The sequence below is a fragment of the Gallinula chloropus genome (assembly GCF_964237585.1).
Source record: "Gallinula chloropus genome assembly, chromosome: 4".
NCBI lineage: Eukaryota > Metazoa > Chordata > Aves > Gruiformes > Rallidae > Gallinula > Gallinula chloropus.
The window spans coordinates 8,885,393-8,909,340 of record NC_140088.1 but is presented as its reverse complement, the minus strand read 5'-3'; the positions used below and the strand labels follow the sequence as shown (position 1 = coordinate 8,909,340).

Below are 23,948 nucleotides of genomic sequence, written 5' to 3'. Positions count from 1 at the left end.
ACATTTGGCTGTACCTGTGTTATGGTCTGGAGCTGGAATATGTACAGTTGCTGGCAGTGGAAAAAATAGAGATTTCTAAACTGTTTGGACTGTTCTTTTAAATTTTAGTGACTTTTTGATGACTAGATGAAAAAAAATCGGGTATAAGAGAAAATCCAGGTGTATATGCTGCTAATCACAGTACTGTTGTCCTGGCCAATGCAGAAATACTGCACCTATCTTTTCTTTGTAAGGAGGAGAAGTGGGACATTTTTATGCTCCCAGAATCACAGAAGTAGGAGATCTGTTATGATAGAGATGTGTTACTATTATGTGTGTTTTTAATGAAGGAAGGGACTGTCCAGTTACTCTCCTCCCATGCTGTTGCTACCAGATATTACCTCACAGTCCCAGTCAGGATATTTATTTTGTGAAAGCCTGTAGCATAAGCAATAACTTCTTAATAATTTTCCCCAAGACTTAATAGCTTGAATACTCTTAGGAGTACTACTTTTCTTTGAACCTGTCTTCCAGATTTTTGTATACCTAACCTTGTATAGTTAATTTGTACAGCTGTGAAGTAAAAATGGATGTTGCATTTACTATGTTTTCTGATTGGTTCAAACCTTTGTAGAACTCCTTTTCTTCTCTTTGCTACCAAACCAAATTTATACAGTTATGGATAGGAAGGGGGTAGGACCCCATAATAAAAGTTAGCACTGTTGCATCTGCCTGTAAAATACCAGTTAAGTAGCTCCACAGGAGGCTGTCCCAGCTTTTATAGTTCTGAGAGCTGCAGCTACCTCTGGACAGAGGAGACATTAAACCAGAGGCAAAGCATATGAGGACATCATCCTAAATTAGCTCTGCTTCAAGGGAAAGAGAAGGGAAAATTGTAGTGGCTGAATTCTGAACTCTATCGCTTGTGAGATTTTTGAAGTCTTTTGATCTAAGTGTATGGAAATATAGTCTATGAACAAGTTTGATCTGTGTCACAAGACCAACTGTATTGCTCTGGTGGTTTTGGGGTTTTTTTTGGTTTTGTGGGTTTTTTTTAAATTCATAATGTTTGAGGTTTAAAGAAACTTGGAAATTTTTTAAAAACTGATGTGCAGGATGGTTTTAAGCTAATGTTTATTGCTTGGAGGAGAGAGTGGTGTGATCCTTGAAACAGTGTTCATTTACTTGCAAGAATGTAGAGGGTGGTATATTTCTCTGCGTATTAAATACCTAATGTAGTGTTCTTAGAAAACAAGGCCAAATGCTGTCATAAAGCATATTAAACCTCAGATTGTTCAGACTTTGGGAAATGTTTAAATTCATTTGCACTTGTGGGTGAAGCTGAACAGGACAAGGTGACTTGATTTGTCAGAGTAACAAATGTTCATCCTCTTTCAAGTCTCACCATCCCAAACTCCGAAACTCTTGGGAACTGAGGTATCCCAAAACACAGAGACTGTAAGCATGAGCAGTGGAATTTAGGGGTTCCACTGCGTCTCTTGTGTTCCTGGCCTGTAGAAGAAATGTTTTGCATGCAGGGGATTTGGTGCCTGTAATAATATAATGAAATCAACCTGCCGTTCCAAAAGATTTTGAACTGACCCGATCAGGAAATTTTAATGATTATTTCATGTAAGTTCTGACTTAGAGGATTTATAGCAATTGCAGAACAATCACTCTTTGAATGACAACTTGGTCATGCTTTTTACACTAATTTTTCATTTTAACAATTTTTGAAACACTTTTAAAATTGTGATCTGAAAGTAATGTTTATTTTACTAATAAATTGCATGATGTTTTTGTGGGAATTCTGTTAATTCTAATGTTTATGTCTATTACAGTGTGTGCTATTACCTGACATTTTAGTATGCTGATATGTTCAGTATAGATGTGGCCTGTAATTTGTTTTTGAAAGTGGAATGAAATTTATTTTTAAAAAATTCTGAGATTGGAAATCATTAAAATAATATAATACGAGGATCTCAGATGACAAACAGGCACGCTTTCAGCAACATTTAAACTATATTTGCTTTTTTTACCTGCCAAAAACTATACTCCACTCCCATGGGCTCTGTGTTATGTCTCTCAGAGGCATAATATCATTCACTCTACTAGGAGTAATATAATTGCTGTCTGTGTTTTGGTGTTTGCAATGCCAAAGCTTTCAGCAGAAATATAGAAAATTCGGGGCATGAATAAAGTCTTGACTGGCAAATGTGTTTCTTAACATTCCCTGTGATAGGTTGTGGATTTTTTTTTTAATTTCTTAATTCTACAGATGAATTGGTCTAATAATTTGGGATCTCAGTTTATTAGATATATTTTCCTATGAAGGCATTTTAGTTCACCTTTAAATTGCATAAAACCTTATATCTGTACATATATAAAAAGAAATTACATCTCCCTCATCTACCCCTCAAATTTTAATAGAACTAAAATCTTTCAAGGGTTATTCAAAAACTGTTGAGTGCTTTTTTGGTCTGTGAGTTAGTAAATTTATTTTTAAATAGTATATATGTCTATGTTTTTTATCATTTAGAAACTTCATAGTTGCCAAGGCTGCTATGCCCCATGAATTTATCTTGGCATCTTTGGGTTGGAGAGCTCTTCTATCTTGATTAGCTTTTTTCTGCATGTGGTAGGACAAAACAGTTTAGGCATATTTTGAAGAAATAGCTTTTGGATGTGGTGGGTATCTAGGGAATAGAAGTGTATCTAGAAACATGTAAGATCAGTCAGACAAATGTCATCACAAATGTCATCTTGGTAGAAAAAGTTGTCAGAAGTTCTGACTTCTGTGGATTATTTTCTGAGGATCATAGGGAGACAAAAAGTTATCAGGGACATATATGGTGGACTGGAAATGCAGTTCACCATCCTTCTGGTAACTTAGGAATTGTTTCATTGCATAGACATTTTGCCCATGCATTTTTCTGCCTTTATTCACCCATCCCTCATTTTCTCTTGATAATAAAAAATGTGAGATTAAATTTAATAAGCCTCCTGTTAATTATTTTTTTTAAACAAGTAAAATCTTTAGACGGACAAAAGCAAAGAGAAATTTATGTAGTGAAGCAAAAAAAGAAATTAGGCAGCAGAAGAATTTACGTAAGTTTGAAATGTGAAATATGTGGAAAATAGCCTCTGTGCCTTCTAAAGTAAATCTGCCTAATAGGCTTCCTGGAGAGTTGGGCTAACAACCTTTTTCTCCACATCTAAAGTTATGTATTCAAAACTTGGCTAAATTACAAAAGAAATGGTAAACACAACAAGAAATGAGAAACAGACATTGGAGGACCTGAAGTATTTAATGTAAGAAAGATTATGCTATTCATGTTTAAGAGGTAACAAAGGGAAAAACATTACTGGTGTGACAGAAGCTGTGACATAGAAGAGAGGCGTGAGATGGTTCTAAACAAGTATGAATTATTGTAGGACTACAGGGGTAGAGCTTGCCCCTTTGTATGTAGTTTTTCTGGCCTGTCACAAATTGTGTGGGATGTGAAAGACCTAGGCTACTCCTCTGTCAGCCCATTACATTACAGTCCTTACTCCGACATTTTAATCCAATCTAGATTTAAAGGTCTCTAGGGATCAGGACTTTCACTGTTTCCCTTAGGAGATTATTACACAATCTAATAGATCTGACTTTTTGGGGAAATTTCACTGGTATTTCTCTTAAATGTTCTGTTTCTTATTTTAATTCCATTAGTCCCATCTACAATACCCTCTGATACTGTAGTATGCTAATAAGTCTTCCTTTTGATTGATGTTCAGATTCATGGAATATAAATAGATAATAATGGCCCTTTCTCTTACTTATTACTAAGCCTTGTTTATTTTTTATGATCTTACACAGTTTCCACCTTTAAACATATTTTGTTTGCTGTTCCCTAATGTCCCTCCAGTTTGTCCCTCATAAATGTGCTTGATTCTCCCAGGAAAAAAGTAGTCAGACCCAGTGAAAGGTGGAGAATGCATATGAGTGATCAGAAGGTAAAATAATTCCTGGAGTTGCTATAATTATCTCATTACCAAACATTTTGAACTCAGAATGTTCAGTTAATACTATGTTTAAATGAATGATAAACTTACACAAAGAAATTGTCTGAGCAGTCAAACCATCTTGCATCTGATCTACATCTACAGTGGCACAATGCCAGCACGAGATGATGATTATGGGATTTGAGTAGTGAGGTTCCCAGATCAGTTTTATGTCAATTTTAAAGGCATTTCAGATTACAATCTGATATTGTGAATCAACATAGACAGTGATATAGTTATTTTGCCAATTTTTATCTGCCTACAGATGCCAGTGGAAGGAATTAGCCCCAGAGAAACCCAAGAAATTGTTATCTCTTGCTTTCTTCTTGTTGGAGGGGCTAGAACACCACATTTTTTTTACACTAGTTATTCAGTCTAAAAAATGTCTACCAGCTCCCATTGGTTACAGAAGAAAATAATGCTGGTTTTATCTAAGGCAAATGATAATTGTATTGTATTAGATATTAGAGATTAGTTTAGCAGTTGGTAATAATTGGCCCCTTGGTTGTCACTGCTACACAGAGGGTATGTTCTCAGTCTCCAGGAGGGAAGAAAAAGACCTTTAGTGGGTGCTGCAGTTTAAGAGGAGGATTCGCCATGTTATCCTTAAAAAGCAAAGGTAGAATCCCTGCTATTGTGGTAAAAATCAGCCTTGACTATGGAGCTGCATAAAGCATTTCCACAGTGCATGTGTTGTGTTTCACATGTGGAGTGTCACTCAGAAATACGGCTTATAGTAAAAAAAAAAAGAAAATTTTAAAAATACTTTATAGTCACTGAGAATTTATGGAAAACATGACCAAAGGAGACTGACTAGAACCATTTCACGTGTAGTATTTAATTCCCAGGAAAATATATTCTAGTGGCTTTTGATACAAACTAAGCTTTATATTCCTGATGAAAAGTGTGAGGCCTTCTAAAGAAGTTATTTCCCAATTGTTAAAAAGTCAAGTAGTTTGATGATATATATGTCGATGTAATATGTAAATGTTAGGATTTTTTTTGGTGTCCAAGTTGCATATGAATATCCATTTTATATAACCATTGACTCATTAATTATGTATTTAGTAATATGCCATTAAAACTCTAAATATATGAACATTTCTGTGTTAATTCAAGGGCAGCTTACATGCAAGTTATTTTTTTGTGTGTGATTTACTGAATGTCATTGGTGGACAGCATTCAGGAGTATGAAAATACCACCACATTATTACATGGCTTATTAGGTTATTAACTCGAGTACATAAATACCAGACAGTGGCCAAACAGACACTTCCTGTTTGGTCAGAACTCCTCAGAGTAAAAAACAAAAAAGACAGCTACCTTTCCATAACCAAAAGTTGGATTGAGCACTTAGTATCTTCATATTTTGTCATAGCAAGCTACTAGGAGGTAACCACCAGGAGGAATATAGTTGCTAAAGTAACTGTATATTAAAAATGTAAGAATAAATTTTCAGGAACTGTTTTCAGTCATAGTCCCTTTAAGACAAATGACGTGGTAATTAAGACAATATAGTCAAATTCAATATTATTTTTTTCATGGAGATTATTGGTTTATAACATATTCAGTAAATGACACATATTTGCTGCTCCATTTTCTGAGAACTTTCAATTGTCTATACCACTGCTCTAAAAGATGAGAGACCTAAAAGCAGTGATATTATCTTAAAAGTATTTAAACACATCTAAAATGAACCTCAAGAAAATTAGGTCTCAGGGTTCCCCAATACACCACATGTGCTAGTTGATTGGCAGAAAAAATATATCTTTTAATACAGTATCTAAATCTGGCAATAGATGTAAACTGCTGTGTCATTTACAGTAATCTATATTTATGTATACATTGTAGGCATGATACCTAGTTGCTTCTTTGTGTTTTAGACATACAAAACACACTGGAAATAATTAGTTTGACACATCAGGATTTTAAAACCCCACATGCTGTGTGCCTCTGAAAATATTTAGTAGTTGACTTTCCTTACAGCAGATATGAATAGGTCAAAACCTGGATTGTGCTTTGCCAAATTATAAGGATTTGCTAAGAACAGAGGGTTGCAAAATAGTGTAAGCTTGCATACCATAGCTCAATATGTACATACTGTAGGATACCTACTCAATAGAGGTTTCCTTAATTTAAATATCTACAGCCATAACACCAATCCTCTGGGGAACTTCAAATAAATACTTTTTAAAATAATTTTTCTCATCCCCAATTGTATAGTGAAATAAACGGAGAGGGAGAGATTCTTATATGCTGGAAAAGCACTCTTTCATTTTCAGTGTGTTCAGAGCCCAGTCTAGATCAGGAGGTGCTGCTTTTTTTCCCCATGGAGGTCCTGCGGTATTGTTGTCTGATGGATCAATCATTTTCCTGAAAGTCAGGGGACAGCTTCATTTTGTGAAGGTTGGGCTCCTTTGCCCCATGCAATCAGCAGAAGATAGCACTCCTGGGGCTTTGTACTTACACTTTTGGAGTCTTTATTCCTGTTTCTTTACAGTTCTGTAGCTTTAATAAAACAGCATCAATCCTGTCTCACTTTGCCTTTCTTGCTAAGTAAGAATGGTTGATATTTATATCAAGTGCATGGTGACTGGGAAAAGTGCAGAGAACTTCATAAGGAAATTTTTGCTTGTTGTAGCTTGTAAACTACATTATATACACTGTAATGCTAGGGTTGACATTAATGTGTTGTTTAAAAAGCTGCTGTCAGGCCAATGCACATGCATTTTCCATAATGTATACGTGCTCATGTGTGATATTTAGACTGCTCCATAGCTGCAAATGTGTCTGGAAAAATGGCTTTGATTAATTGACTTCCCTCCTCTTCTCCTTGCGTCTCTTCAGATGCAAAGTCTCCATTCATTATCAGGGAAGATCAGAGGAGGAGGGGAGCAGAGTACACGTGGGTCACACGCTGTTAGAGTTACAATTTTCCAAATGCCATAAGTAAACAGTAGGGAATGGGAAATATCCAGGATGGGAGAGGACCTCTGTGTTTGAAGGTCCTCCTCCATTCCAAATATTTGGTCAGATTTTATCTTTAGCTGTGCAAATTTGCATCTCTCCATTGTATATAATTGTAATACTTGTAAGATCTTCACCTCAGTCTGTCTTTTTTACGTTACACATTGTCAGCCCCCCAGGTACGAGGAACCACGAGCACTGGTGCATTGATTGAGGGCTATTCTTCCCTTGTCCACTTGGTTTTCTTAGGAAATTACCACCCGTAAGAAATTACATCTACATATAGAGTTCTAAAGCCAAAACTCATACTTTACTACATCAAGTGACGATTTCTTTCACTTCTGTTTGTATTTATACTTATATGAATGGTTCCATCCCTTTGATGTCTCTGTGCTGATAAGAGTATATTTCTGCTCAATTTCATGTATATTCACGGTATTTGTGCCACACATAATTTATCTGTAAAATCAGAATTTTGCACAAGGAGAATATTGCTAGTCAAAATCCAAAAATTTGGCCCCATCTTTATTCATCATATTTTCCTTCTTCAGTTTAACATTATTACTGGTTAATAGGTGCACCTGAAAATCAAGCAGTATTGTAGTATCTGGTGCGTTATGTTAAATGAATCTTTTCTAGGACAGCAAGTCTCTTTTTTTTTTTCTCCCTAATGAAAAAGAATACCTCATCTTTTCCAATTTTCCTATCAAACACATCCACATCATCTCGAGACACTGCCACATCCAGCTGCATCTATACTCAACTTCAATTATATGAAATTACACAACCTACTCTCAGGTCCTTTAGGTTCTCTTTTGCTGTGTGAGGCACACGCATAGTGCATTTCCTGTGAAGTGCGTGATTACAAACTATTCAGTACAAGCCTGTTTTAAGTAAACAGTAAATTAAATATTGTCAGTGCTTGTTCAGACGTGCTCTTATGAAGGAAAAAGAACTTCTAGATTTGGGTTCATAAAACTCTAGATTTAAGAAAGGGCCAGACATAAACTTAGGCATTCTTTGTGCTTTTTAACTTCTCTTGGCTGACCCAGTTGTCCAACAGCTGGTACAAAACAATATATTCAGGTGCCCATACAAGGAAAATTGGGCTAGACAAAATGCTGAAGGTAGCAAAATTCCTGTTTATTGCTCTTTATTTGAATGGAGAATTCTCAAAAACATTCTGTCACTAACTGTCAGGTACACTGCTGCTTGAAAGACTGTTAAGAGTCTGTCTGAGCAACATGCCTCTCTCAACCATGACAAATACAGTAAAAGAACATCATTTGATTACAGTTCTGGCAATATTATTTTCTGCTACGCCAATCAGCCTGCCCACAGGAGTTAGGAAAGAAAGGAAATGGTTGCTTCCCTAACAAATGAGGGCTTTTGAGCATTGTGCTGTGTGCTACTTCAGTACTAGCACGGTCACTAGTATTTGGAGAAGTATAAATAAGTTTTATAAAAAACAGAAGCTACAAATGTGCACTTGTAAAGTCTCCTTTCATCTCTGCCAGTTAACTCATTCCCAAGAGCAGGCAAAACTCTTTTCTTCTAAGGGGTCAAATATTGGTTTTATTCATTCCATAGACATTTCATAGAGAACAAGTGGGGTGTGGGTGTGTGTGTGTGTGTTTAGGGCTGCACATGATCTATCATTAAATACAGCAAGTACCCCTTTCTTTATTGTATTTTCTCTTTACTACATGCATGTATGAGTGAGAAGCTCTGGCATATAATTCACAAATTTATCCAAGTTATCAGTGGTGTATGAAATGGCATAACATATAGATCATGTTTCCAGTTCCTCTATTATTAGATTTTAATTTTTTAAAAGTTAAATATGAATTAAAGAGAAAAAATATTTTAGTCACTGTTAAAGCAGAAATTCTTTGTAAAGTAGTAAAAATATTAGTGCAAAAAAGGATGAAAAATACTTGCTTTGCAAATCAAGAATGCAGAGATCTAAAGCAGTCTGATTTGTTCTTTGAAAATGGATATGAGAGTTAACTCAGAAACACAATATTAATAGATTTGTATGAGTGCACATAAGGCCAATATATTCAATGCTGTAATTTTTTTATGGTTTCATAAATAGTGCTATCACCAACATTTCAAAGAAATCTGAAAAAAAACAGAGCTTATATGTGGTGGAATAAATTTAGTGTATTTTATAGAACACTGATACTCCAGATATAGCCTACGGGTTGTGACTTTTCATAAAACCTAATGAATTTCTAGATTTGTCAGCTGTTTCAACACAGATGCACTTTGCTGATCTAATGGAAACATTTTGAGCCCAGATCCAAAATATCAATAGCTTTTAGTATTGCAAATTAGTTTGGCTATTGGGTAAGTGGGGATGTGGTTCTTGATAAAAAACAGCAAGTAATTTTGTACGTGTGTTTTATGACAACTGCCTCTTTAGTGTCTGATACTGAAGTTTTTTTCCTCTCTTTTCTTTTTCTTCTTCCAGAGTTTTAAGTTGAATGTAGATAGCCACTGTGCTTTAAAAGAAGCAGTGGTAGAAGAAGGACGTCAACTTCTTGAGCTTATTGTATCTCACAAATCAGGTAAATCCTTCTGAAATATTGCAAGTCTTTATGTCTCCAGACTATTAAAGAATGAAGAAGCATTGCTGTAAATTACTGCATATATTCACTTCCTTATGTATTATTAATATTTACATTATCAGATTGACCTTCAAGATTTATAAATGTTTCATATACTGCATACAATGCAGTGATACTTATAAAATGAAATACTGCCTACAAATAGTCTGTTCATTTTATTTTGGTCTTGCTGCTCAGCTGAGTTTCAATTGAAATCACATCACTGAGAACTTCACACTGACACATTCTTTGATGTTGGTGCTATGGAAATAACATTAAAATAATGAATTAGGATTTCAAATATCTATATATTTTTTGCATACTCTGCACGGGTAATTCTGCATGCGTAATTGCATTGGTAAAGCTTTGTTTTGCCATTTAAACTAAATCTCATGTTGATTTTAATATATTTATGAGGAATAGATTAAAATTAAAAATATCTTTTTTCCTTTGGTTAGGCTTGTCCTTTTCTGCAGAGGCCTTGAATTGAGAGGAGAGGGAGAGATACACTGATTTCCCCTTTTCTGTCCCCACCCCCCCATATTTTTAGTTGTTTGCCTGAGTAGTATCATAATGGTCTTCTAATCAGCATCTACTGCTACTGCTACTGCCATCTTAATTTTGGCCTATTTAGCACGCTTTTCATCGAGGTTGAAGTCATCCTTCAGTCTACTGTTTTCTATTTGTATTACACATTGTGCCTCTATTGTTTCACAGCATCATACAGATCTGTTTAATGTGAGAGCTGTAGCAAATTAGTGACTTCTATGGATGGTTCCAAAAAGGTATAGTAGCCTTATTAGAAAAGGGTAGTGCATGGCATCAAATACTTAGAAAATGGTAATGTGTAAACTACAGAAAATATTTATAGCAGTTAGAGGTAAGAAAAACTTATTTGGAAGATCTTGAATTGTTTCAAAATAGAGACTAGATATTAGAGGGTGAGATATCCATAGCACTCCCTACTGCATAGAAATCACAGTTTATGTGGGATTTTCCTTTTCTTGAAATTGTCAGCTGACACATAATCAGAATTTAACATGATGGCTAAAAGAAATGTTTTGACCCTGTAGCATTGTTTTGCAACATGAACTTGGATATATTGCCGAGAAAATGCATTAAAATTCTTGTTGAGTTTATTCATTTAACTATCCTGCTACTTCTTTGAATAAAAAATAATATTTAAAGATGCAGTTGAGTTTACAGCTTTTACTTGTTTCCCCTTCATTTTGGAGAAGGACTGAAGGACATGCTGCAGATGATTGCAAGTCAATGGAAGGAACTACAGAGGCAAATCAAACGGCAACACAGCTGGATTCTTAGGGCTCTGGATATCATCAAAGCAGAGATACTGGCTACTGATGTGTCTGCAGAGAATGAGGAAGGGACTGGGAGCCCTAAGGTAAGTGACTTGAAGTTTGCCTTATTTCCTCTTATTTCCGTCTTCTTTTGAACTAGGCTCCACTGAAGTTTTCTTTCCACCCTAAGGCTTTTCATTTCTACTGGGTAAACTTTTTTTTTTTTTTTTAAATAAACAAAATGAAATGTCTTACTCTGAAACAATAAAAAATCTTAGAACTTTCAAGTTTTCCAGGAAGACCTGTCTCATTGTGTGTAGAGGGGCATGAGGGGGAACATAAAACATTTAGTAAACAAAACATAAAGCATCTTTAACATGAATAATCAGAATGGTTTTAAATTGTTTTGTTGCAACTATAAATCACTATAATCAGTGCAATCACTCAGCTCTGACATCCATTAGCCGCTTGGTTACAGCAAATTAACAAAGAAGAGAGAAAGTGATTCATTATCTCATTCCTGTTAATGACTATCAGATGCATTGCTTAATTAGGGGATGGCCATTGTAGTGGGAAGAAGGTCATATGCCTTTTTGCAAATCTTTTTGCTTTGAGTTTAAGTCCTCTGTAACAGTGCATGTGTGGAATACAATGAGTACAAGAGCAAGGTATTGACACCTATCATCATTTTGCAGGTATTAATTATTAAAGAGGGCTATAGTACTTACCAGTTGCCAAATTTAATATTTGTAAGAGCATTTTAGAATACATTTAGAAACTTTTCATTACCGTCAGTTGTAAGGTGTACTGGAAAGTGTTGATTTTTTCCAGTGCTTTCTAGGCAAAGAATATGCAGCAGAGCAATCCAATAACTTAATGTCTTGGCATGCAGCAGGCTGAAATTTATAGAAAAATTCAAGATCCATGTTTCTAGAAATAAAAGAGATGCTTGTGCTGAGCAGACTTTCAGATTCTGATGCCAAATAATTCTTTGCATTGATATTCAGTGCTTCCTAGAGAGTAGTTTGTAGAGTGACTCTTGCTAGGATTACATAAAATATTCTGGTGTTTTCCTCCTATAATTCTACATGGCAAGAATGATCTTAGAGATGGTGGAGGAAGAGCCAAGGATAACAATGAAACAAATATACAGGACAAGACCAATATGCAGGGGACACAATTTAAACTGATATCTCTTGTCACTTGCATGTTGGAAAATGCTCCTGTGCTGCACAACTCTTATCTTATGAAGATGGTGGAGCAGCATTTTGTTGCACAGTTACATCAACTGAAGTAAACAGACTGGCTCAGAGTTTCTATCTCATCAATAATATGACCATATATCTTGAAATAGCTTGGCTCATCCATTGCCAAATGTCTGTTTAATAAAAAAAATTACACATTCTAAAATCCTGCTTGATTTTGCTATGAAAATTATGGAGCCTCTATTGTGAAAAAATTATATTCAAATATTTGCTTGAAAAGAGAGAAATGAAGGTGTGGTTTATGTTGCAGTATATTTTTTTATATAGATAGGTGGTGTCTCCTTGTCCTGTGCTTTTTATCATAGTGATAGGAAGATGCCATTTTTTTGCCTACAGTTAAGTAAAAACACAAGTAGACAAAAACAAAAAAAAAAGAGTAATTTGGAGTTATTTTGGTCATTAAATCACATCACTTTATGATTCTAGTAAACATGGGCAATAGTACAGTCAAATAACATCTACTTCATACTGAAAGATTAACTAAAATTAAAATACAGTTCATAGTATAACTGTAGATGTGAGTTTGCATTTATTTATTTTAAAAGCTGAGAACAACCTGAGAAGTATAATTGGAAATCTAAAGATTATATCTAGAAGGCATTTTTCTTTTTGACTTTTTTTGAGAAACTGTAGGAACAGTGTTGGTATTAGAAATCTGTAAAGAAGTAGGAAAAGGAGGCATTTCAAAGGCCCTAGGAAAGTTTTCCCTTAGGACTTTTTAAACATGTTTCCATAGTGCTATGGTATCTTTTATTAAAGCAATGGAGGGTGTAAAGGAGAGAGGGACATGCTGCAATCTAGAAATACATTGCCAACATTGGTATTCAAGGATTAAGATTTTGCTTATGAAATTTTTAATTTTATTGTGTGTAAGTTTCATAGTGGCTTCCAGTTTCTGCTTTACAAGACTTAACTGATTTTCTGATACCCAAGTTCTTCTAGTCTATTGCAATATCTATATGATCTTAGAAAAATAGTGTGATCTCTTCTTTAATTACTTACTAAAACTTCTATTTTGTCATTTTTTAAATAAACAAATGATGTCTGTGTTCTGCTTAAATTGGAGGATACAAGATTTTGCCTTCTCACCCCATTGAGAAGTACCTTTTAAAATTAAATCTAAGAATCAACAAGTGCTGATTTAATTATGCATAGTAAACAAGACATACAAACGTCTGACTTAGCTAACAGTAGGGCTTTTCTCCTGATGGAAATACTAAAAAATATTTTAAAATATCTGGAAAATAGGAGGAATGTTTGTATACATTTTTGTATCTTGTGGTTTTTCACCTTCTGGAGATGTCCAAGACTGCTTATTTTATAACTGTTCTCGTTAAAATTGGGCCACTTCTCCATCAAGAAAGGCCTACTGGAGCAGTATTGCTTTCAATAAACAGTAAAACATGGTATTGAAAATTAAGAAGATGTAGTTAATTATCTAGTGGCTGTGAGTGTTATTTTCTGAATATTATTGTGATCAATATTACTCATAGTTTGGTAGAAAAATTCATTGCTTACAGGAGAATTTACATGTTAATCATGCAACTAACATCCTTGAAAAATATACAGATCATAATAGCATTTGTACATAGTAGACATTCTCCATTCAAAATTGTATGGTATAGTGTTCTTAGCATCAGTTGTAAGTTCTACTCCCAGCATGCATTTGGTCATAATTTCATGATCATAATTTTTAGAATGGTGTATTTTTGTTTTGCAAGTAAATATTTGAATTAAGTTCTGGTTTGGGGGTTGTTTTGGGGAATGTATAACAGTTTAGAGCATAACACAGAATCATAGAATGAATTGGGTTGGAAGTGACCTCAGAGAGCATCTAGTTCTAACTGCCCTGCCATGGGCAGGGGCACCCTCTATGAGACAAGGTTTCTCAAATCCCCATCCAACCTGGCCTTGAAGTGCTGCCAGGGAAGGGGCATCCACAGCTTCAATGGGTGGCTCGTTCCAGTGTCTTGCCACCCTCAGAGTGAAGAATTTCATCCTAATCTAAATCTATCCTCTTTTACCTTAAACCCATTACCCCTTTTCCTATCAGTATGCTCCTGGATAAACAGCCCCAGAGACTGTTCTTCTCCAGGCTAAACAACCCCAACTCTCTCAACCTGTCTTTGTAGGAGAGGTGCCCCAACCTTCTGATCATATTTGTGGACCTCCCCTGGATTCACTCCAGCAGCTCAATGTCTTTCTTGTACTGGGGGGCCCAGAGTAATTATGCAGTAATCCAGATGGGTTCTCACCAGATCAGAGGGGCAGAATCATCTCCCTTGACCTGCTGGTCATGCTGGTCACACAGAAACTAAAGGCCAGTATGTTAAAAGAATAACGGTGTACTCTAGAAATATATGTATGTAATCTGTACTTCTGGACATGTTACTTTCTAGAATAATTGCTATGTCACTGAAAAGCCATTCTAGCTTTGGAGAAATAAGCATGAAACTGGTTAAAAAGCATTGGGCCTAATGCTTGGAAAGTTGAAATCTGACTTATCTGTCTCAGGTAAAAAACACTTGTCTGTCAATGGGTTGATGGCAGAAGCAGTAAGGATCTGTGTAATAAATTGAACCTAAAATCACATAAAAAATAGATGGCTTGGGATAACAGAGTTTGAAGTGGTTAAACCAACCTTTATATAAAGACATTGGTTTTCTTTGTATAATTCCCTCTTGTTATGTAATTAAGCATTCCACACTTCCAGGGTCATTCAAGCATTGCAACAGGCTGCCAGGAGAAGTGGTTGAGTCACCATCTCTGGAGGTATTTAAAACACAATTAAATGTGGTGCTTAGGGACATGGTTTAGTAGTGAACTTGGCTGTGCTAGGTAAAGTTGGACTTGATGATCTTAAAGGTCTTTTCCCACCGAAACAATTCTATGATCCTATCATCTCAACTCAGTTGCATGCAATTTTAAAGTTTTGCAGTCATTCTAAACAAACCTTCTTCAGTACACAGAAAAGTTATTTTTGTAAAAAAAATGAAAACTTGGTGAAGCTGTTTAATGTCTACCACAGTTGGGGATTCTGGGAACACTCCTTGACAGACAGTTTTATAGTGACACTGGTCTCAGACCTGATGGGTGGGCTAAACGCTGCAGTCCGGAAGAATTCCATCCTGTTCAGTGTTTTAATATGAGGATAAATTTGTTAAATGCACTGCAAGATAGAACAAAGGTTGGAGAATGCTGACAGTTGTTTCTTTATTACTTTGGACTTGTAACTTGTCCTGGTCATCCAGTCATGCTGTTATGACTACAACATTTAGATTAATCCTTTGATATAAAAGGAACTTATAAAGAGAGTGTTTGGGCGTCTTTATGATCAGTGCAGAAAAATATCATATCTGTGAGTAGATATTTTGCTTTTTATCAGTGTCTTTTGTCAGCTCTAGATTTCTAGTCTGCAGGTATCACTATGAAGCATCTACTGTAAAGTTAACACCAAAAGACTGGCATTATTTTCTGGTGTCTCCCAACTGTATTATTGGGACAGTCTTAAACATGGTCAACAGATAACAGAGTGCATGATTTCAGCATCTAGTGTTTTTACATACATAACCACTTTGAAAACTGGCTTTCTAGTATCCACGGTATGCAATTGAGTATTGCATATATTATTGTAGTGGTTAGTGCTTTGAAGTTGTCAAATGGCATGTGTAACTGGCCTTCATTCTGTCTCCTTGAGTAGTTGCTTCTAGTGAAAGGGCAGGAATTGCATATGCTAGAGGGATCATTTTACTTGTGTTGCTGGAAAGTCACTGGGGACTTTTAAAACTTCACACCTAAATCTGAATTTATTTAACATACAACCTCTTTTTCTCTGGCTTCCACATGCACAAACTGAGAATTGAGACACATGCATTCCATCCAGTGTCTCATGTTCTTAAGATTGAGGAATAAAATATCAAGTAAATAGCCATCACTTTGTCACTAACAATTTGAAAGATAATGAAATGGAAATCAGACTTCCATTTCTACATATGGAAAGGGAATTTCATCTGGTGATACACATGCCATCATGGTCTACAGTTATCTCATGGCTTTATCAAGTTTCAGAAAAAGAAATGTACAAGGAAAGTTGGTATTTGTGCTTTAGCAGAAGTAATTTTTCTCTCTAATGTGACCATAATGTGCCACATTCCCATCTAAACATAAGAGAGTTTTATGCCCTGAATGCAATACCTTATTAAACTGAAGTTCCAACCACCTTTATCCAGGCTTACTTCCAGTATCAGTAATTACCATCTGCCACCTTAATTCTTTGCAGTTTCAGCTGAAAGTGTTAGTCTCTTCTGTTCAGAACAACTGGATAATCTTGGGTAGGTTAAATAGATGCTACTTGTCACTGGTGAATATACTTTACGAAGTATTTCTGTGCTGGAAAGTATTACAACTCTGTAGCTCACCATTCACTACTTCAAAAGACAGTAGTAGGGGAAGTGATTTTCTGTAATTAGAGTAGAAGGTTCTGCTACATTGCCATTGAGGCATAGTCATAAATTGTTCAATATTTAAAATGTTGTCTGTACATAAATTGTATTATTGTGCCTAACAGCTGAACAGTTTAAAATCATTCCTGTGCAATTTCAATTCTGAACCTTTGGAACTTTAGAAATCTAGACTAAAGATACTGTGATAGTGCTCCTAAGAACAAACCATGCTGTTAATTCTGCCCCACTAGGACAAAAAATCATCTTGGCTTTAGGTATTGTAGTGTATGACATTACAGTATTAATCTGTTACTTTGGTGGGGGTTTGAACTGCGGATGAGTTGGTGAAATCAATAGATAATGTAGTGGTATTTACAAAATCCTTCTGTAAATCAATAGACAAAGTTTTGGTTTTGCTACGAATAAGCCTGCCTTTTAGAGTTTTTACTGGAGCATGTGAAACACAACTGAGTTCTTTTTGTGTTACTTTTTATCCAAATATAGGATTGAAAATACTGTTAAGAATTTCCAAGATAATCAAAGCAAGCTATATTAAGATAACAGTGAAAGGAACCTTAGAAAAAAACCAAAAAGGATCATTTGTGTCTTCTAGACACAAATAGATGTTTCCAGTTCCTCAGTTTGCTAGTTTTTAATACTTTGTTTTATAAGTTATATATTTTTAAACTAGAATGTGCACACACCTAGCCATCATTGTGTATCTTCATGAAGAGTTTTACACACCGTTTTAGAGTAGATGCAGGAAAGGAAAGATGTTTTGAACAAATGTAGCAGCAGAAGCTGGCATCAGTAAAAGGACATCTGGTATATGGAAAATTGAATGGGACTAACAGTCTTAATTGTAGAAACAAGAAATAGAGGTAAATAGGACTGAAGACGATCAAAGATGTGATCAGGACAGCTGGGCAGAAAAGCTTTGTTGAAGGTACTGTACTAGACTCTAAGAATTACTTGGAAAATTTTATATGAGAATTTTAGGATAGATAGAAAGAAAACATAGAATTTCAGTACCTTTTAGAACAGGGGTTTTTATTGACAAAACCTGTGCCTTGATAAGAAGGTACTTTATTTTATCACTCTTTGAGGCTAATTTTTCTTTATATAAACAGAAGCTTTCAAAAATCCATGCAAAGTCTAAGCAGCTATGTAGTCTACATACAGAATGTTTCCTAGTTTCTAGGTGAATGCAATCTTAAATTGATACATGCATACAGAAAAATATTCAAAATACCTTCTCTTCATCATCAAGCTGGTAAGATTCTGCTGTCTTGTATTATCTATCCTAGAGGAATGATGTAGTTTAACAAGTTCTTGCTTAGTTAAAATGCTTTAATTGAGAGGTAATTTTGGCGTCAAAGATTGTAAGCTTCCAAGCTCATAAAATTTGAATTTTAAGATTATTAGACCAAGACCTTTTTTACAAACACAAGCACAAGAAAACTGATCCTTCCTTTGGTCAGCTTGTTTATATGGGCTTTCTCCCCACCACACCCTGAGAGGGGCAGGTGTCAGAACTATTGCTCCTTTTTCGAGGAGGAATATTAGATTCCAGCTGGCTATTCATAAGGATTTACACAGCTGAAATCTTCCAGAAAACCCTGTAAACCAAATCATGTCCTCAAGAGCCTTATCTTTTTCTGCCTGTTTTGGGCCTTGCTGGTTGTAGGCTGCTTCATAGGGAATGGAGGTTGTATGGTTCTTCCCTGCTGTCTTCCTCTCTACTGGTTGGGAATGCACAGTCGGTGTTACGAACTCCTCTTGGAATGAATCTGACCCATTGTTTTGGGGGTAATATTTTGTGATAATAACTGTATTTTTAAAGGGATTAATTGGATATTCTTGTAAATGGGTTAGTAACACTTTGCTGTTACTTTTGGAAGTTTTGCATTTTCAGTTGCTAGAACAACTTGAATGTTACATATTTGGGAGAGCTGTATTTTGAAAATACGTGTTTTGTTTAAATAGTTTGTTTTTTTCTGAATGATTGAAAGCAAAAACATCAGAGGTGCTCCCTCTCCCCCCACAAATTTAGGTCTGTTGGATGTACAGTCAGCGTCCCAGTGATGGATTCACTGCTATTTACTGGAAACTGTTGCTCAAGTTGTTTAACTGTGGGCTTTTTAGTAGGCAGGAAGAAGAATTTTGTGTTTAATTCATAGTCCTCCTTCACAGAGAAAGGAATGAAGCTAAGCAGCCAGTGTTTGTATTGTAATAAGAGAAGACAAATGAATACAAGCTCCATCCTAAACCTCTTTCCTTATGCTACACAAACCCTGCTAAAACTTCTTGATATCACAAATTAATTAAATATTTTTCTTGTTTTTATGAAATTGTGTCCCTGAAGCCTTAGTTAAGCAAACCTGGTTCCCATTTTAACTCACAGTTTTTCTCACATATCCATCAACCTCTTTGCATATGTGTTGCTAATTCAGTATGACAGCATTGTTTTCATTTGATCCAAAATAATTTCAATAATCTTTAACAAGACAAATTTCTAAAATGGTAGCAGATCTGATTTTTTTTCATCAAATCCAAAAGTAATGTTATATCTTCTTTATTAAGCTCACTATGAAATATAAAATCTAGAGACATACTTTAAAAATCATATTTTTTGCAGCTAAATTGTATATCTTATTAAACACAATGTTCTAACCTGTTATAAAACATAGGTACATTTTTAAACCAACATATATAGTATTTACTGCAAAAATATCAAAAGTAATATTCTAACTGAGGATGTGAAGTAGTCCAAGGTAACTGAGTTACTTAGAGTATGTTTCTATAATTTTTCCACCTTCATGATTCTAGATATTCTATATTGATTCCTTTGGCAACTGTAAGCTCTTCAACAGCCATCACTGTTAAAAGAAACAGTTATGCTTAAATAGTTATGCAAAGAAGTTATGATCTTTGACTTTAAGAATAAGGAAGGCTAGTTACTATTAAAACATAGATCAAGTTCAGTTTGAAAGATGTTTTAAACCTAAATCACTCCACTGAGAACAAGTGCAGACTGAGGACTTGATGAGAACAGATAGTTAAACTGACATACGCCCAAGGGGCAAATTTTACCATAATGCCATTTGAATCTTTGAACACTATTATCTGAAAGTCTGAAAGTATGTTAGGCTATTGTAACTTCACGTGCATAGCTGGACCAACTCTGATGAGTTTTGTTTAGGCAAAAATCCCAGTTGGGTTTAACCTGAATTTGAAAATATATAAAGACCGGTGTATCTGGGCATGTACTCATACCAATGCATTTAACTTAAGTGACTTGAATTAAGTATTAACCACTCGAAGGCCTTGACTTTTTATTTTGCCAGTGTCTGTTCATTCGGCTTTCTTTATGCAATCATATTGATGCATTTTTGTTCTGTTATTTTTAATAGAATGTATTTTTCAGCAGTGAATATTGCCTCTCGTACTCAGGTCTGCCTATGGTTTCGCATGCTTCTCGGATTTCCAGAGAAATCATCATTTAGTAATTTTTGGTAACACACACAAATACATTTTTACCAAAAACTGAGCACCTCCCACTCCAAAGCAGAAATTTCTAGGATAGCCTGTCAGAGCTATTACTTGTCTCCTTTTCTGACTGGGCTCAGAGTCTTGTGTCCCCATTCAAGGGCAAGTTACTAGAGGCACAGGAGAAACAGCTTTATTTATTTCTTTATTTGTTGAGTTTGAATTCAGAAGTTCATGTAACACACTAAAATAAATTTGTAGATAAGCAAGGAATCCTAGCTGACTGAGAATGTCTTAGTGGAACAAGTATGTGGTTGGCTTTGTAGATTTGATCACTAATGAAGCAAATTGTTTTATATTTAGATCATCTCAGTTAACTTTTCTTCCTCATTTTTTATTCCTGCTCCCTCACATTCCATACTATCTCTTGCTCTTCAAAAAGTTCAGAGTTTCACCAGGACCACAAGTGAAATAAAATACAGAAGTGTGGGGGGAAACTTTTCTCCCAGGGTTCAGTGCCTGGGCAGACTCAGATGGTAGTACAGTAGAATTAAAAGTTAGAGCTCTACAGGCATCGTACCTGATTTGCAGACAAAATTGGTTCTGGTCAGCATCAAAGTTGCATGTGTGCTCTACCCTTGTGTTTTTTACCAGTCCTCACAATGATACATATTTTGGATTGTTCAGATAATGTGGCATAAGAGCTAGAGGTTGAGCTTACAAGTAGAGTTTACAAGGTTTTCTTCTACTTTCTCTACGAGCCTATTTTGATTTTGTAGCTCAGCTAGTAGCAATGCAGTATCACCTCATGGTTCTCATCCTGAGTACCTCTGGTAGTGCAGGCGGCAGTGGAGCAAACTCAGCTTGTCTCCTGTACTGAGACATTCGAGGGTTTATTCAGTGCCAAATTGTTCCGCCATGTTTTGCTTTTTAAAAAATCATGTTTAACAAGCTAGTTTTTCCCTTGTGGTACAGTCTCCTAAAAATCCTATATTTTAAAAATAGCAGCTTAATATGGATGCTACTGCCAATTGTCATTACTAAAGATTGTTGCTTCTGTTAATAGCATTCTATCTTTATAATTCTATTAAAATTTTATTACTGCTCTGAAAACAAAAATTACTGTCTTATTCAATTGAAGAGTGACTGGCATGTCACTCCTCTGATCTTTAAAAAGAAATTTTACTGTCATTGTATTTGTTCATTAAATTAAGTGTTCATATCTACAGAATAAACTACCATCTTATAAATATTACTGTCTTTAATTATCAGTTCAGTATTTGAGTTTTTGCTGTTATGGTTGATGTCTAAGTGTGATTAAATGTGTAATAGAGAACAAAAGGAACATTGATGTGAACAAAGATACTATTAGATAAAGGTAAATTTTATCTTCTGTATGTTTGTATTCTTTTTAAAGTATTTTAATTACTTTCATATTCAGTTCCTATTTTAGTCTTTCAGAACAACATCTAGCAATGATTTAATCTGTAGAATTTTTCTTTTTTAGTCTCAGCTGTATACTTAAAGCAGCTGTTCTTCGCTGGGGTGGTCACAAAAGGGAAATCAGGTAAAATGGTGTTTGAAGGAAAAATCTACTTGGACATCCTGCATTTTAAGTTTGACTTGTTCTTAAATGTCTTGTGTCATAGTACACTTGACTATTCTTAAACTTTAGATTCAGAGTGATGTTGCAGATTTTGTTATTTTTTTAAGCTAATCTGGTAGAAGGCAAGAGAATATGATGCTGAGTGTTGTGTGACATGACTTCTTTATATGTATCTACATTATGAAGAAAAACAAAACACCCTTTCAGTAGAGTACTTGGTGAAACATAGGCTTAAATATTAACAGACTGCGAGGTGCTTATGGTAAAAGCATATTCTAGTTTGTATGTCAGGTCTGGTTACTTGTGGATAATATTTTTTGTGTCTTTTTTTAGTATTTTGCCAGGATTTTTAATTAAGCCTTTTCTATAATATCTCAGATGCTCCTAATTTATTGATAATTATACTTACCCAGGATAGTGTAACTAATGTGGGAGATAAAGTGAGGACATTTAGAAATTAAGACTTTTTCCTTAAATATATGGAAGTAACTGCAGAAAAATATGTGTGGTAGTCGTGTACTTAGCCACATCCCATGGGCTGCAGTAAACATTAATGACAATTAACCTCAGATGGCTTTAAATGTAAGATGGGATTTCTGACCAGGAGACAGGTGGCATGCCATATTCTTTTATAATCGCGCCATAGCATGCTTTATGAACCATCATCAGGCCAGAGAGAAAGAATAGCTCATTTGGGCAAGTACACTTCATTTCTCCATCCTATTTTTCCTCTTTACAATCATGTTATAGAAAGGAGCCAGGCATTTAGCACTGAATGCCTTAATCCTTGAGTTTATGAGCCCTAAGAACATCACAAGTATGGTTGATGCTGACAGGTCACATCATCCCTTGTGAAACAGAGAAAAATGGCGAGAAAGGAGAGAGAAAATTACAAAGGAAAAAGTTCAGATTTGCTTAAGAGTTCGGCACCATGTGTTCTGAAATCCTGAGACGTAAAGCTACAATACACAACAGAAGTCTAGAATAGGGCATTTATGATTGCTTACATTTGAGGACTGTCACTTCAGTTTGGAGGAGGGGGGCAAGAAGGTGACTGAGGTCATCTTGTCTTTTCTGTCCTTGCTGCTGGTTTGGCAAATTTTCCTGGCAACTGCAAGGGTGTTAAGTACAAGTAGTAACTTACACAGGCTGCCCCTCCATCTTTGATTTGAGGTGCAAGACTTCAAAGCATTATATAATTTCCAAGAACTGTAACAGCAAAATTACAAGAATGTAAGAAAATATGATCAGTTTCTATTGCAGTAAAATGAAACAGCCATGAAACAAAGAGTGGAAGTATATGGCTTGCTTTTTTTCTAAATATGACAATGTATCAGTTTACAGATCTCTTATTTTTTGTTATTATCCAGACAGAAACATTAGGACTGAAAGGTCACTTTCATAGGTGTCTAATAAATGTTTTTAAAATATGTTGTTTATCTGTTGGACAGGAAATATATTAATCAAATAAATATATTTAAGTTAATGTTTTGGCAATTTCATTCATTTGGGTCTTGGTTCTTACTCTTTAGTATAGATACTGTATGAAACATCCCTATTTAACTCAGTGGACTTATTCCTGACATATTGCTACAAAGGTTTCATTTGTAGAATATCAGCTAATTAAAACAAATCTAAAACTGAACATGAAAAATGTTGATTTCCAATTCAGTGAATCCTAGCAATATTATAATAAGTTTGGTTTTAATTCTTGAAAAACATATTAAAATTAACTTTTTTCCCATTTACGTAATGCGTATAACTAAACTTCCTTCCTACTGTGAGACAGTTTCATTTATTGTTATTTGTAAACAGCTTAGTAAAGATGCATAGTGGATTGGTCTAGAAACTCCTTGAACAGTTTCTTTTGAAATAACACTACATACGTTAAGCTCAATTACACATCCAAACAGCCACAGCACACTTTTGGTAATTTATTCATTGATTTAACATAGTACCCAGAAGAGTCATGCCTGCTGTCAATTTTGTAATATATTATGTTTTAAATATACTCATGCTCACCCATGCACGCCATTAAGGTGTGCATAAACCTGTGTTTTTCTCTCTTGACAGCTATAAATGTTTGTTATTATTACACAAAACATATGTTCATGTTGTTTTTGTCTAAATTATTCTATCTGGGGCTATAAAGTTTTAATGTTATTAGTTGCCCTTAGAATTTTAATGTTTCACTGCTGTAACCTTCTTAGGATTTCTCTGCAATTAAATAGAAACTATTTCACTAC

At 35.1% G+C, this 23,948-nt stretch overlaps 1 protein-coding gene across 1 annotated transcript in view; it reads left to right on the top strand.

Annotated features, from left to right (window-relative positions):
* AKAP6 (A-kinase anchoring protein 6) overlaps positions 1–23,948 on the top strand; it is a gene marked incomplete at its 5' end in the record, with an annotated part of 228,335 nt that overhangs the window by 75,314 nt on the left and 129,073 nt on the right. Inside the window, 2 exons of the mRNA XM_084264174.1 lie at positions 9,467–9,563; positions 10,841–11,004. Coding sequence (XP_084120300.1) covers positions 9,467–9,563; positions 10,841–11,004 — 261 coding nt within the window. The remainder of the gene's footprint in view (positions 1–9,466; positions 9,564–10,840; positions 11,005–23,948) is intronic.